This window comes from Entelurus aequoreus, linkage group LG08, assembly GCF_033978785.1.
Source record: "Entelurus aequoreus isolate RoL-2023_Sb linkage group LG08, RoL_Eaeq_v1.1, whole genome shotgun sequence".
Taxonomy (NCBI): domain Eukaryota; kingdom Metazoa; phylum Chordata; class Actinopteri; order Syngnathiformes; family Syngnathidae; genus Entelurus; species Entelurus aequoreus.
In genome coordinates, this window is record NC_084738.1 from 70216836 (window position 1) to 70229977 (window position 13142).

The 13142-nt window shown below is 45.4% G+C and overlaps 1 protein-coding gene across 4 annotated transcripts in view; it reads left to right on the forward strand.

Annotated features, from left to right (window-relative positions):
• Window positions 1-8140: 8140 nt before the first annotated feature.
• LOC133656251 (5-hydroxytryptamine receptor 3A-like) overlaps window positions 8141-13142 on the forward strand; it is a 31005-nt gene continuing 26003 nt past the window's right edge. The window contains exons 1-4 of one of the 4 annotated variants that reach the window (XM_062057212.1): window positions 8174-8272; window positions 8824-9016; window positions 12803-12966; window positions 13036-13080. In XM_062057212.1, coding sequence (XP_061913196.1) covers window positions 8935-9016; window positions 12803-12966; window positions 13036-13080 — 291 coding nt within the window. In that variant the 5' untranslated portion in view covers window positions 8174-8272; window positions 8824-8934. Of the gene's footprint in view, window positions 8273-8823; window positions 9017-12802; window positions 13081-13142 lie in introns of all 4 variants that reach the window. The other 3 variants (XM_062057211.1, XM_062057215.1, XM_062057213.1) reach the window with 3 other exon arrangements.

A 13142-nucleotide genomic window follows, 5' to 3' on the forward strand; every position in this document is an offset into this window, starting at 1 on the left:
CACACTGAATGAAACGGGTGCATTTGTTTGCTTTGTCCTGTCTGCGCTGCTCATCAGTCTGATTGCGCTCACCTGCTGGAGAGCGCACCTGGTGAGGCGCGCCGCGGAGCAGCGCTTCTGCTGTGACACGCATGCAGCGCTTCTGCTGTGACGCGCATGCAGCAGCACAGCCGCTGTCACACACACACCTTCAGCCGCACCTCCAGGCAGATCGCCGCAACACCTCCCACTCGATCTTTGCAGTGTAACCTGGAAAGATCGCACCTCTCAGGCGAGCTGGTCTCCCCTGACCTGATCCTCCGCCGGGATGAGGACGACAAGGCGTCGGACGTCTCGATGCAGTATGGTGCCCTGGAAGTCCTTCTCCTTAGACCTGGACTCTTTAACGACAGGGTTTGGAGTCTTCACCTGAACGCACCCACTTGGAGAGACTTTCACGTGGACATCTCGGACAATGCCTTTGGGATCTGCGTTCACACTGACAACTCTTGCTAGCTTGAACTGACCCCTCAGTGCATTTTGGTCGCAGAGCCACACTATGTCTCCAATGGCAGCATTTCTTTCAGCAGTATGCCATTTACTGCGGATGAACAGGTTTGGACCTGCGAGTTGGCTCCAGGACTTCCAAAAGTAGCTGACTTGCATTTGAATCTCTTGCAGCCTTTTGAAGGGGTAAGTTGTGTAGTCGAATGTTTTGAAATCTCCACTTTGTGTGGCTCGACCAAGCAACAGGGTGTTTGGAGTGATGTATTGGATGCCGTCCTCACGGCACTGGACTCTAGCGTCGATAGGCCTTTCGTTGGCAAGGTTGGCAGCCAGCTTGAGTACAGTCAGGAATTCACTGAAGGCAAGGCCTTCTCCTCTACCAAGGCTTTGTAGAGCTCTTTTGGTGATCTTGACAGCAGCTTCGGCGGCACCGTTTCGGTGAGGTGAATCGGCTGGAAGGATTCTCCACATCCAGTCGGTCCCATTCCTGGCAGCATATTCTTCTAGTGATCCTTTGTTTTGTCGTCTCAGGTAACTGTACATCTCTTCAAGGACAGGTTTTGCTCCAATAAAGTTCGTACCTGGATCGGACCAGATCTTCTGAGGATGGCCTCGGACAGAAGTGAACCTCTGGTAAGCAAGTGGAAAGCTCTCCGTTGTTAGCGTGTTTGCCAGTTCGACATGGATGGCTCGGCTGGACATGCAGCAGAAGAGCACGCCCCATACTTTCATGCTCACCCTCCTCTTGACATCATCCTTCACTTGGTACGGTCCGAACAGGTCGACAGATGTGAATTGAAATGGTGCAGCCGGATTCGATCTCTCCTCAGGCAAGTTTCCCATTATTTGCTGGCAGGTCTTTGCTTTTGCTTTCTTGCACACGACACACTTGTCAACAACTTTTTGGGCAATAATTCTTCCTTTGATGACCCATGCTTTCTTTCGCATCCGCAGTGTAGTTCCTGCCACTCCTTCATGTCCCTCACTGTGTGCTTCCCGGGCTAGGAGGGTGGAGATCCAGGCCTGGAACGGTAGCAGGGGAACAGCTCTGTGTTCTTCTCTGAAGGTCTGGATCCTGCCACCACACATCAGGAGTCCGCTTGTTTGGTCCTTGTAAACAACCAGTCTGTCTGTTGTTGTGTTTGGAAAGTGTACGCCCTCCTGTGCTGCCAAGCATAGGTCTCTGAACACATCTTCTCTTTCGTTCACAGTGATGACACCAGATGAAGGTACTGCCTCCCACTTTTCTTTATCGCCGGGGCACAGGAATTTCTTTACTGCTCTCCAAGTCCATACTATTGTCCCGACCAGCCGTCTTAGATTGCTGAAGCGCCTTTCGTCCAGTAGCTTTTGGACTGCTGCTGCTGCAGGTGGTCTTCTGAATCTGGACTCTGTTTCTTGGACTCTTTTTGGGTCCTGTGCTTTCTGTTGACTTCGGGTGAGTACGGCGACAAATGTTTTCTTCTGTATTTTTGTGATATTGTCTCTTGCTTGTGCGGCGACGTCTTTGGCTGATTTCTTCGGCCACTCACTTTCAGGAAGTCGAAGGAACTTTGGACCTGACTGCCACTCGGATTCCTCAGTTAAGTCATTTGGACTGGCCCCTCTGGTTATGATATCTGCAATGTTCTCGGGCCCTGGAATCCACCACCAGTCTTGGACATTTGTGCTGCTTTGGATCTCGCCGACTCGGTTGGCAAAGAAGGTCTGGTAACCATAACTCTCCCGCTGGATTGCGCCTAGGACGGTCTGACTGTCGACGAGATGGTACCACTTCTCAACATCGATTCGGCAGTGTCTCTGGAAGTAGTTCTTCAACCGGGCGGCAAAGACTGCTCCACACATCTCCGCCTTCACAGGGTCACCCTTGCGGTCGAGAGGGGTCAGCTTGGCCTTAGATTCAACTAGCCTCACAACAACACCATGGCTGCAGCTCCAGCGTAGGTACAGCACAGCGCCATATGCGTGCTCACTGCCATCAGAGAAGGTGATGCCACTTGGTTTTGCACGTGGATTTGGTGGTGTCAGGGGTCTGGTGAATCTGAGTTGGCTCAGCTCTGCATAGTCTTCTAGGAGCTTTATGGCATCTTCTCTGAGTCCTTTGGACAAGGCGGCATCCCAGGTGTCTTCTATGCAGTACATGACTTTTGCTTCTTGAAAAGCTCTTCGGATGAGGATGGCTCCCTTCTGCTTTGCAGGAGCCACGAGGCCGAGTGGATCATAGAGACCAGAGACTTGGCTCAACAGTTCTCTTCTGGTGAATGGATCTGGGGTTTGTCTTCTTACTTCATCTCTCAGTAAGTCCTGACCAAGGCGCATTTTCCTCTTCTTCTTGGAGAAGTTCACTGCAACCATGACATGTAGTGTGTCATCCTCAATGGTGTAACCAAGGCCGAGGGCTTTGTTATCCTCTTCAGTGAGCTGGTTTGGCAGGATCATGGTCCTTGACTCCATCTTCTCACCTCTCGGCCCTTTCCTCCCACTTTGATCGGAGTAGACCCAGGGCTTCATGATGAATCCTCCAGCTTTAAGGATCTGTTCGATGTTGGATGTGAGGAGTTTGAGGTGCTGGAGGTTGTTGTGAGAGGTCAGGATATCATCCACATATGCATCTTCCTCTATCACACGTTTCTCTTCTTTGAAGTGTTTGAATGAAGGCAAGTTGGCGGTCTCTCTCATGGCGACTTGGGCTATGCAACCAGCAGGTTTGTCTCCCATGTTGACCCTTGTTATGGCGAAGTCTTCTATTTCAGCCTTTTCAGTGTCACGCCACAGGAACCTGTGCAGGTGGACCTCTCTCTCTTCCAACCAGACAGAGTTGTACATCTTGCGGATGTCACCGAGGGCAGCAAAGACACCAGCTCGGAACCTCAGTAGGACAGCTCTGATTGGGTTCAGGACGTCAGGACCTTTGATTAGTATGTCGTTCAAACTCAGGCCTCTGTACTTCTGGCTGCTGTTCCATACTAGCCTCACTGGGGTGGAGACTGAATGTGGATTTGGTGCAATCAGGTGACTTATGTACCACACTGGCCCAGTCCAACTCTGCAGAACCTCTTTGGATAGCTTCACTGCAGCTTTGCGATGAAGCATTTCATGGACTTGTGACATGTAGGCTGTCTTCAACTCCGGTTCCTTTGCCAGCTGCTTCTCTGTCCTGAGGAATGTGGCTTCAACCGCTCTCCTGTTGTTGGGTAGAGATGCTGGATCTTCTGTCCAGGGATACTTGGCATGCCAGTGGGGATCAGGGCTGTGATGGTCTCCATTCACATACATCAACCCGTTCTTCACTATCTCCATCTCTCTTTCTTCAGCCAGTGTCATTTCTTTTCCCCCGGGTTGGCAATTCCCACAGCGACATCCTCCACATCTTGGCTCACAAGCAGCTCCAATACTTTCCCACTTCCACCACTTCAGAAAGTCTCTGCTGCTAGTGGCTGTATTGGACTGGGTGTGGGGCTTGTCGGGAGACTGGCAGGAGATTGGATCTCTACAGATGAGTTCACTGTATTTGACTGCTGCAGTTCTCATGGATCTTGCGAAGTGTGTCTTTGATGTGTGGGCCATTAAGGTGACTTCTTCAAAGAGGTCCGGGTGTGTGCCTCCGATCGTCTTGCCGAGGGGGCCGTCCCAGAGCACAAGGTTGCCAACAGAACGAACCTTCTGGGGTACTAGCTGGCCTTCCTTGTGGCTGATCAGGAGTTGCACCTCTTTGGGTCTAGCAAGGTCTCTTAGGGGAACATCTGGGAAGATTTTCTGTAGCTTAATAGCTGGAACATGTCTGTGAAACTCTGCAATCTTATCAAGGCCATAGCAGATTAGTTGATGTGACCTGAGGGTCCCTCTCGGAGTGTTGACCCGAATCTTGAGGAGGTAGCGCTTAGTTGCAACAGACACCTTCATCCCTCCAACGCCGTAAACCACCAGTGTCACATCTTCACCTCTCAGGTTCAACTTGCTGGCAGCTCTATGTGTTATATAGTTCGTGTCTGATGCCAGGTCGATGAGGGTCCCAATTCTCTGTCCATCGTTGGCAGTGACATCAAAGAGCATCAGGATCACTGGATACTCATGCAAGCCATTTTCCTCTAGAAGACCTCTTTCAACTGCTGTGGTGTTATATGCTCTGGATGTGACGTTGCAGAAGGTGTCTCGACACTGCTGCGCCAGCTCAGGGGTAAGCCTGGATAGGAAGTCTTTTTGAGCTTCGGTGTATCTTTTCCCCTCAGCTCTCACTGGACTGGATTTAGGTGTTCTTTGGGACTGGGGTCTGGCAACTGGACAGAGAAGGTAATGGTGTTGGTCTTTGCACTCTGGGTTCCCGCACAGATACGTGGTGTTTCTGCAGGGGTCGCTGCTGTGGACCTCGAGACATCTCTTGCAGGCACCGAGCTGTTGTGCTGCATCCCTCTTCTCCGATGGCTTTAGGTTGATCCTAAACCTTCTGCAGAAATAGAGTCTTCTTCTGTGCTTTGGGTCACCACAAATGATGCAGCCTGCTGTTTCACTGCTGGACTTGGCTGACTTTGTTCTGGCATACTTGATGAGCTTAGTCTGCTCCTTGGCGGGTTCAAAGACGTTGCTCAGTTGATCTAGTTGCTCATATATAGATTCTTGGGACTTTAGGAATGTGATGAGCTTGTCGAAGCGGTTCTGGGGGTTAACAGTGTTTCCTCTGTCAGCAGCATAGGTGAGCCAGTCTTTCTTCAGAGTTTCTGGGAGTTTGATCTCGATGGATCTAATCACCAGTGGGTTCTTTAAGGCGTCTGCATTATCCAGTTCGTTTAGATCATAAAGGGCCTTTTCCACAGTTTGGATGAGCTCTACGATTTTCCTTGGATGGCCGCTCCTGGCTGATGGTCTTGCTTGTAGCTCCTCTATGATCTCAAGAGCAATGCTGGCTTGGTTCCCAAACCGGTTTTCCAGGACTCTGAAGACCTCATCTGCTGAGCTGTACGTTGACAGACGTAGTTCCCTGGCCACCTTTTCATCAAGGCTATCCAGTAGTTGGAATTTCTTAACCTCTGAAGATCCGGTTGGTTCACCTTGCTTCTGCAGAGCCTCCCATTCCTTCCTCCATCTGTAGTAGTTTCGCTGGTTGCCGGCAAACTTTGGTAAGGCTGTGGCCTTTAGCTTTATCGCTGCCACTGGAGCTGAGCTGCGGGCTGAGATGGGCTGGGGTCCAGCGTCTTTCTTTATACTTGCTGCTTGGATGAGGGGGGCCTTCTGTGACACCAGCTTGGGAAGGACCACCTCGAGCTCTCTTAAACGGTAATCAAAGTCCTTTTTCTCGGCAAGCGGAGCCCAGTGGTTCCAGTTCTGGTGCGCTTCCTTTGCCTTGTCCACCAACTTCTGTAGGTGGGTCAGCATGAACTCACAAGCCTCCAGAGTTGTGTCTGGCTGGAAGGAGACGTTCCTGAATTCGGCCTCTGCAACTTGTAGAGCCAGGGAAAGTTCCTTTTCTCCATATGTGGTCCAGAGCGTCTCTCGGATTAGGAGTTTGACTTCTTTCGTCTTCTGCTCACATTCTTTCTCCGTCTTTGCTATGTCGGCTTTCTGGGGGTCGCTCAGCTCCTCAGCGTCTGCCATGTAAGCGGCTTCCACTTCTTCGTTTGCCTCGAAGACACGAGAGCTCTCTAGCATCAGCTTCTTGAAGTTCTCCTGTAACTCCTCCTTAGACATCTCTATGTAGGTTCTCGTGATGTTGTTGGCAAGGCGGGAGAACTGTCTCTTAGCTGTGGCCCTCTCCACTTTCAGTTCATCTGTTGGCTTTGGATCAGCCATCTTGCTCTCTTTGGCTGACAGACAGCAGTCTTTGTCCTCCAGGCCCCAGGTGGAGTGTCCTCCCTCTCGGTGGTGGCCGCAAGTGGAGTCTTTGCTGGTCACAGACGGTTTCACGCCAGGGACGTCACTATTCAAAGGCCTACTGAAAGCCACTACTACCGACCACGCAGTCTGATAGTTTATATATCAATGATGAAATCTTAACATTGCAACACATGCCAATACGGCCGGGTTAACTTATAAAGTGCAATTCTAAATTTGCTGCTAAACTTCCGGTTCGAAACGCCTCTGAGGATGACGTATGCGCGTGACGTAGCCCGGGGAACACGGGTGTGGCTTCCACATTGAAGCCACTACGAAATAGCTCTGTTTTCATCTCATTCTGGATGTATTCTGGACATCTGTGTTGGTGAATCTGTTGCAATTATGTTCATTGCATTATGGAGAAAGAAGCTGAGCAAGCAAAGAACAAAGTCGGTGCGAAGCGGACGTATTTTGCGAGGGAAGTCAGCAGCAACACAACACAGCCGGTGTTTCATTGTTTACATTCCCGAAAGATGCAGTCAAGATGGAAGAACTCGGATAACAGAGACTCTAACCAGGAGGACTTTTGACTTCGATACACAGACGCCTGTAGAGAACTGGGACAAAACAGACTCTTACCAGGATTACTTTGATTTGGATGACAAAGACCCAGACGTGCTACCGTGAATATGCAGCTTTGGCTTCCAAACATTTGATCGCTTGCACGTACGTGCGCGTCACGTACGTAACTTTGTTTAAATATATAAGCTTTATGGACCTTGGGTTAGGTGAACGGTCTTTTGGGCTGAGTGATTGTGTGTGTTGATCAGGTGTTTGAATTGTATTGGCGTGTTCTATGGAGCTAGGAGCTAGCAGAGGAGCTAGGAGCTAGCATAACAAACACGTAGGTGTTTTTATGCAGGATTAATTTGTGGCATATTAAATATAAGCCTGGTTGTGTTGTGGCTAATAGAGTATATATATGCCTTGTGTTTATTTACTGTTGTAGTCATTCCCAGCTGAATATCAGGTACCGTGAGTAGCAGCTGCGCTTCCAAACATTTGATCGCTTGCCCGTACGTGCGTGTCACGTACGTTACTTTGTTTAAATATATAAGCTTTATGAACCTTGGGTTAGGTGAACGGTCTTTTGGGCTGAGTGATTGTGTGTGTTGATCAGGTGTTTGAATTGTATTGGCGGCTTATATGGAGCTAGGAGCTAGGAGCTAGCATAGGAGCTAGGAGCTAGCATAACAAACACCTAGGTGTTTTTATGCAGGATTAATTTGTGGCATATTAAATATAAGCCTGGTTGTGTTGTGGCTAATAGAGTATATATATGTCTTGTGTTTATTTACTGTTTTAGTCATTCCCAGCTGAATATCAGGTCACCCCCGGCTCTCACAGCATCTTCCCTATCTGAATAGCTTCAACTCCTCACTAGTCCTTCACTTGCACTTTCCTCATCCACAAATCTTTCATCCTCGCTCAAATTAATGGGGAAATCGTCGCTTTCTCGGTCCGAATCTCTCTCACTTCATGCGGCCATCATTGTAAACAATAGGGAACTTTGCGTATATGTTCAACTGACTACGTCACGCTACTTCCGGTAGGGGCAAGCCTTTTTTTTTTTTATCAGATACCAAAAGTTGCAATCTTTATCGTCGTTGTTCTATACTAAATCCTTTCAGCAAAAATATGGCAATATCGCGAAATGATCAAGTATGACACATAGAATAGATCTGCTATCCCCGTTTAAATAAAAAAAATTCATTTCAGTAGGCCTTTAAACATGCTTCACTGATTCGAGTATTTGGGGAGCGCCGTTTTGTCCTACTAATTTTGGCGGTCCTTGAACTCACCTTAGTTTGTTTCCATGTATAACTTTCTCCGACTTTCTCGGACGTGTTTTATGCCACTTCTTTTTCTGTCTCATTTTGTCCACCAAACTTTAAACGTTGTGCATGAATGCACAAAGGTGAGTTTTGTTGATGTTATTGACTTGTGTGGAGTGCTAATCAGACATGTTTGGTCACTGCATGACTGCAAGCTAATCGATGCTAACATGCTATTTAGGCTAGCTATATGTACACATTGCATCATTATGCCTCATTTGTAGCTCTATTTGAGGTCATTTAGTTTACTTTAAGTCATCTTAATTCAATTTATATCTCATGACACACTATCTGTATGTAATATGGCTTTTAATTTTTTGCGGCTCCAGACAGATTTGTTTTTGTATTTTTGGTCCAATATGGCTCTTTCAACATTTTGGGTTGCCGACCCCTGTACTACACGGACTACGTTGACTCACGCTTCTTCAGTGTGATAATATTGTTTCAAGCCAGGGACGTCAGTATTCAACAAACCATTGTAATCATGTTGTATGCTTGCATGTTCCAAATAAACTCAAAACTCAAACTCAAACTCAAACCTTATGGTTTCCACTATTATTTATCTGCAGCAATGCATTATGGGTTGACTGTTGCCATCTTTGAAATCCTCTGTGTTGTTGTTTGTGGTTACCAGGAGGAAGAACCATGCCGAGTTGCAGGAATAACTTGGCTTTAATAAAGACTTCAGGAGGACAGCAATTTTACATACGCACTGCATGAGAGAGTGGTAATAACCGATTCCCTGATGTGCACACCCTGGTGGTGTGTTGGAAAATTACAACAACAAAACAGTCATTTTACCAAATGGTCTACACTCTGCAATCTGGGTATGACTTTTTAAACGGCACCATGATTCAAAGTAGCCTTATAGCGTGAGTCAAGAAGCGTGAGTCAACGTAGTCCGTATAGTAGGTCAAATTGCATTATGGAGGACATAGTTATTTTATAGTGACCTCCCTAGATTTTATAGGACAAATCTCTACTATCATCCATGTTTGAGTTACTGAATGGAAGTGTGCAGGTTCACCATGTCTGATTTGCTAGAGTGATCTCTTAAGGCTTCCAATACCTGCAATTTAATGTACCATTATCTAATAGGCAAGCTTCTCTTTTAATTGATTGTATTCACTATAAATGAATAGGCAACTATAGATTGATTGTAGCGATGCAATTGAAAATGATTGGTCGTCCGTTGGGGTCGGATCCTCTGGGACTCGCAGGTCTAACCCGAGCCCTCTCTTAACGGGTCAATCGATAGGTCGGCAGTTTTAAGAGACAGCTATATACAAACCCCGTTTCCATATGAGTTGGGAAATTATGTTAGATGTAAATATAAACGGAATACAATGATTTGCAAATCATTTTCAACCCATATTCAATTGAATGCACTACAAAGACAACATATTTGATGTTCAAACTCATAAACTTTATTTATTTTTTTGCAAATAATAATGAACTTAGAATTTCATGGCTGCAACACGTGCCAAAGTAGTTGGGAAAGGGCATGTTCACCATTGTGTTACATGGCCTTTCCTTTTAACAACACTCAGTAAAGGTTTAGGAACTGAGGAGACACATTTTTGAAGCTTCTCAGGTGGAATTCTTTCCCATTCTTGCTTGATGTACAGCTTAAGTTGTTCAACAGTCCGGGGGTCTCCCTTGTGCTATTTTAGGCTTCATAATGTACCACATGGGAGACAGGTCTGGACTACAGGCAGGCCAGTCTAGTACCCGCACTCTTTTACTATGAAGCCACGTGGCATTGTCTTGCTGAAATAAGCAGGGGCGTCCATGATAACGTTGCTTGGATGGCAACATATGTTGCTCCAAAAGCTGTATGTACCTTTCAGCATTAATGGTGCCTTCACAGATGTGTAAGTTACCCATGTCTTGGGCACTAATACACCCCCATACCATCACACATGCTGCCTTTTACACTTTGCACCTAGAACAATCCGGATGGTTCTTTCCCTCTTTGGTCCGGAGGACACGACATCCACAGCTTCCAAAAACAATTTGAAATGTGGACTCGTCAGACCACAGAACACTTTTCCACTTTGCATCAGTCCATCTTAGATGAGCTCGGGCCCAGCGAAGCCGACGGCGTTTCTGGGTGTTGTTGATAAACGGTTTTCGCCTTGCATAGGAGAGTTTTAACTTGCACTTACAGATGTAGCGACCAGCTGTAGTTGCTGACAGTGGGTTTCGGAAGTGTTCCTGAGCCCGTGTGGTGATATCCTTTACACACTGATGTGGCTTTTTGATGCAGTACCGCCTGAGGGCTCGAAAGTCACGGGCTTAGCTGCTTACGTGCAGTGGTTTCTCCAGATTCTCTGAACCTTTTGCGTAGATGGTGAAATCCCTCAAATTCCTTGCAATAGCTGGTTGATAAATGTTGTTCTCAAACAATTTGCTCAGGCATTTGTTGACAAAGTGGCGACCCTCGCCCCGTCCTTTTTTGTGAATGACTGAGCATTTCATGGAATCTACTTTTATACCCAACCATGGCACCCACCCGTTCCCAAATTCGCCTGTTCACCTGTGGGATGTTCCAAATAAGTGTTTGATGAGCATTCCTCAACTTTATCAGTATTTATTGCCACCTTTCCCAACTTCTTTGTCACGTGTTGCAATGTTTATCAGTTTGAACATGAAATATGTTGTCTTTGTCGCATATTCAACTGGAATATGGCTTGAAAATGTATTTGCAAATCATTGTATCCCGTTTATATTTACATCCGACACAATTTCCCAACTCATATGGAAACGGGGTTTGCACAAGCATGCATAAGAAGGTCAAAATAGGAGTAGCACGATGCTACGATGACGATGGACTAGTCTATAAAATCCGCTACACCTCCCTGATACCGAAGTACATGTCAAACTACTTCCTTAACGTAAATGACCGCCATAACCACAACACCAGGGGGAGCTCCACTAACCACGTTAAACCCAGATTCCGAACTAACAAAGGTCTTAACTCATTCTCTTTCTATGCCACATCAATGTGGAATGCGCTCCCAACAGGTGTAAAAGAAAGGGCATCTCTATCCTCCTTCAAAACCGCAATAAAAGTTCACCTCCAGGCAGCTACAACCCTAAACTAACACCCTCCCTGGATTGCTAATAATCAAATGTAAACAATCAAATGCAGATACTTTTTCTTTTTCTTATGCCTTCTGATCTCTCTCTCTCTCTCTATGTCCACTACTTGATGTCCATACCCCCCCCCCCCCCACCCCCACCCACCCCCCCTCCACACCCCTGATTGTAAATAATGTAAATAATTCAATGTGATTATCTTGTGTGATGACTGTATTATGATGATAGTATATATCAGGGGTCACCAACGCGGTGCCCGCGGGCACCAGGTAGCCCGTAAGGACCAGATGAGTAGCCCGCTGGCCTGTTCTAAAAATAGCTCAAATAGCAGCACTTACCAGTGAGCTGCCTCTATTTTTGTTATTTATTTACTAGCAAGCTGGTCTCGCTTTGCTCGACATTTTTAATTCTAAGAGAGACAAAACTCAAATAGAATTTGAAAATCCAAGAAAATATTTTAAAAACTTGGTGTTCACTTGTTTAAATAAATTCATTAATTTTTTTACTTTGCTTCTTATAACTTTCAGAAAGACAATTTTAGAGAAAAAATACATCCTTAAAAATTATTTTAGGATTTTTAAACACATATACCTTTTTACCTTTTAAATTCCTTCCTCTTCCTTCCTGACAATTTAAATCAATGTTCAAGTAAATTTTTTTTTTTTAGTGTAAAGAATAATAAATACATTTTAATTTAATTCTTCATTTTAGCTTCTGTTTTTTCCGACGAAGAATATTTGTGAAATATTTCTTCAAACTTATCATGATTAAAATTCAAAAAAATTATTCTGGCAAATCTAGAAAATCTGTAGAATCAAATTTAAACCTTATTTCAAAGTCTTTTCAATTTCTATTAAAAATTTTGTTCTGGAAAATCTAGAAGAACTAATGATTTGTCTTTGTTAGAAATATAGCTTGGTCCAATTTGTTATATATTCTAACAAAGTGTAGATTGGATTTTAACCTATTTAAAACATGTCATCAAAATTCTAAAATTAACCTTAATCAGGAAAAATTACTAGTGATGTTCCATAAAAAGATTCGAATTAGCTAGTTTTTCTCTTCTTTTTTTCGGTTGAATTTTGAATTTTAAAGAGTCGAAATTGAACTATGTTTCAAAATTTAATTGTCATTTTTTTTCGTGTTTTCTCCTCTTTTAAACCGTTCAATTAAGTGTAAATATCATTAATTATTAATAATAACAGAGTTAAAGGTAAGTTGAGCAAATTGGCTATTTCTGGCAATTTATTTAAGTGTGTATCAAACTGGTAGCCCTTCGCATTAATCACTACCCAAGAAGTAGCTCTTGCTTTCAAAAAGGTTGGTGACCCCTGGTATATATGATAGTATATATCTGTATCATTAATCAATTTAAGTGGACCCCGACTTAAACAAGTTGAAAAACTTATTCGGGTGTTACCATTTAGTGGTCAATTGTACGGAATATGTACTTCACTGTGCAACCTACTAATAAAAGTCTCAATCAATCAATCAAAACGTTTACGTTGCAGCGGGCGGCGATGTGTCGGAGCCTGCCTGCAGTTACCAGGACGTCTTGGACCACCTGAACCTGACCAGAAGCAACGAGCTGTACATCATGACGCGGCCGGTGAGAAACTACAAGCAACGCACCCAGGTGTCCCTGGAGGTTCTACTCTACGCCATCCTGGACGTGGTAAATGTGGCGGAAACCCTCAAAAAACAAAAGTCTCGTTTCCGCATCTCTTCGTGTGTTTGTGCTCAGGTGGAGAAGGAGCAGAAGTTCATCCCTTACGTCCAGACCGCCACGGTAATGTTCCGACTTTCATCTGAAAGCATTCTGGTTCGTTTTCGAAGCGTCCACTCATTCTC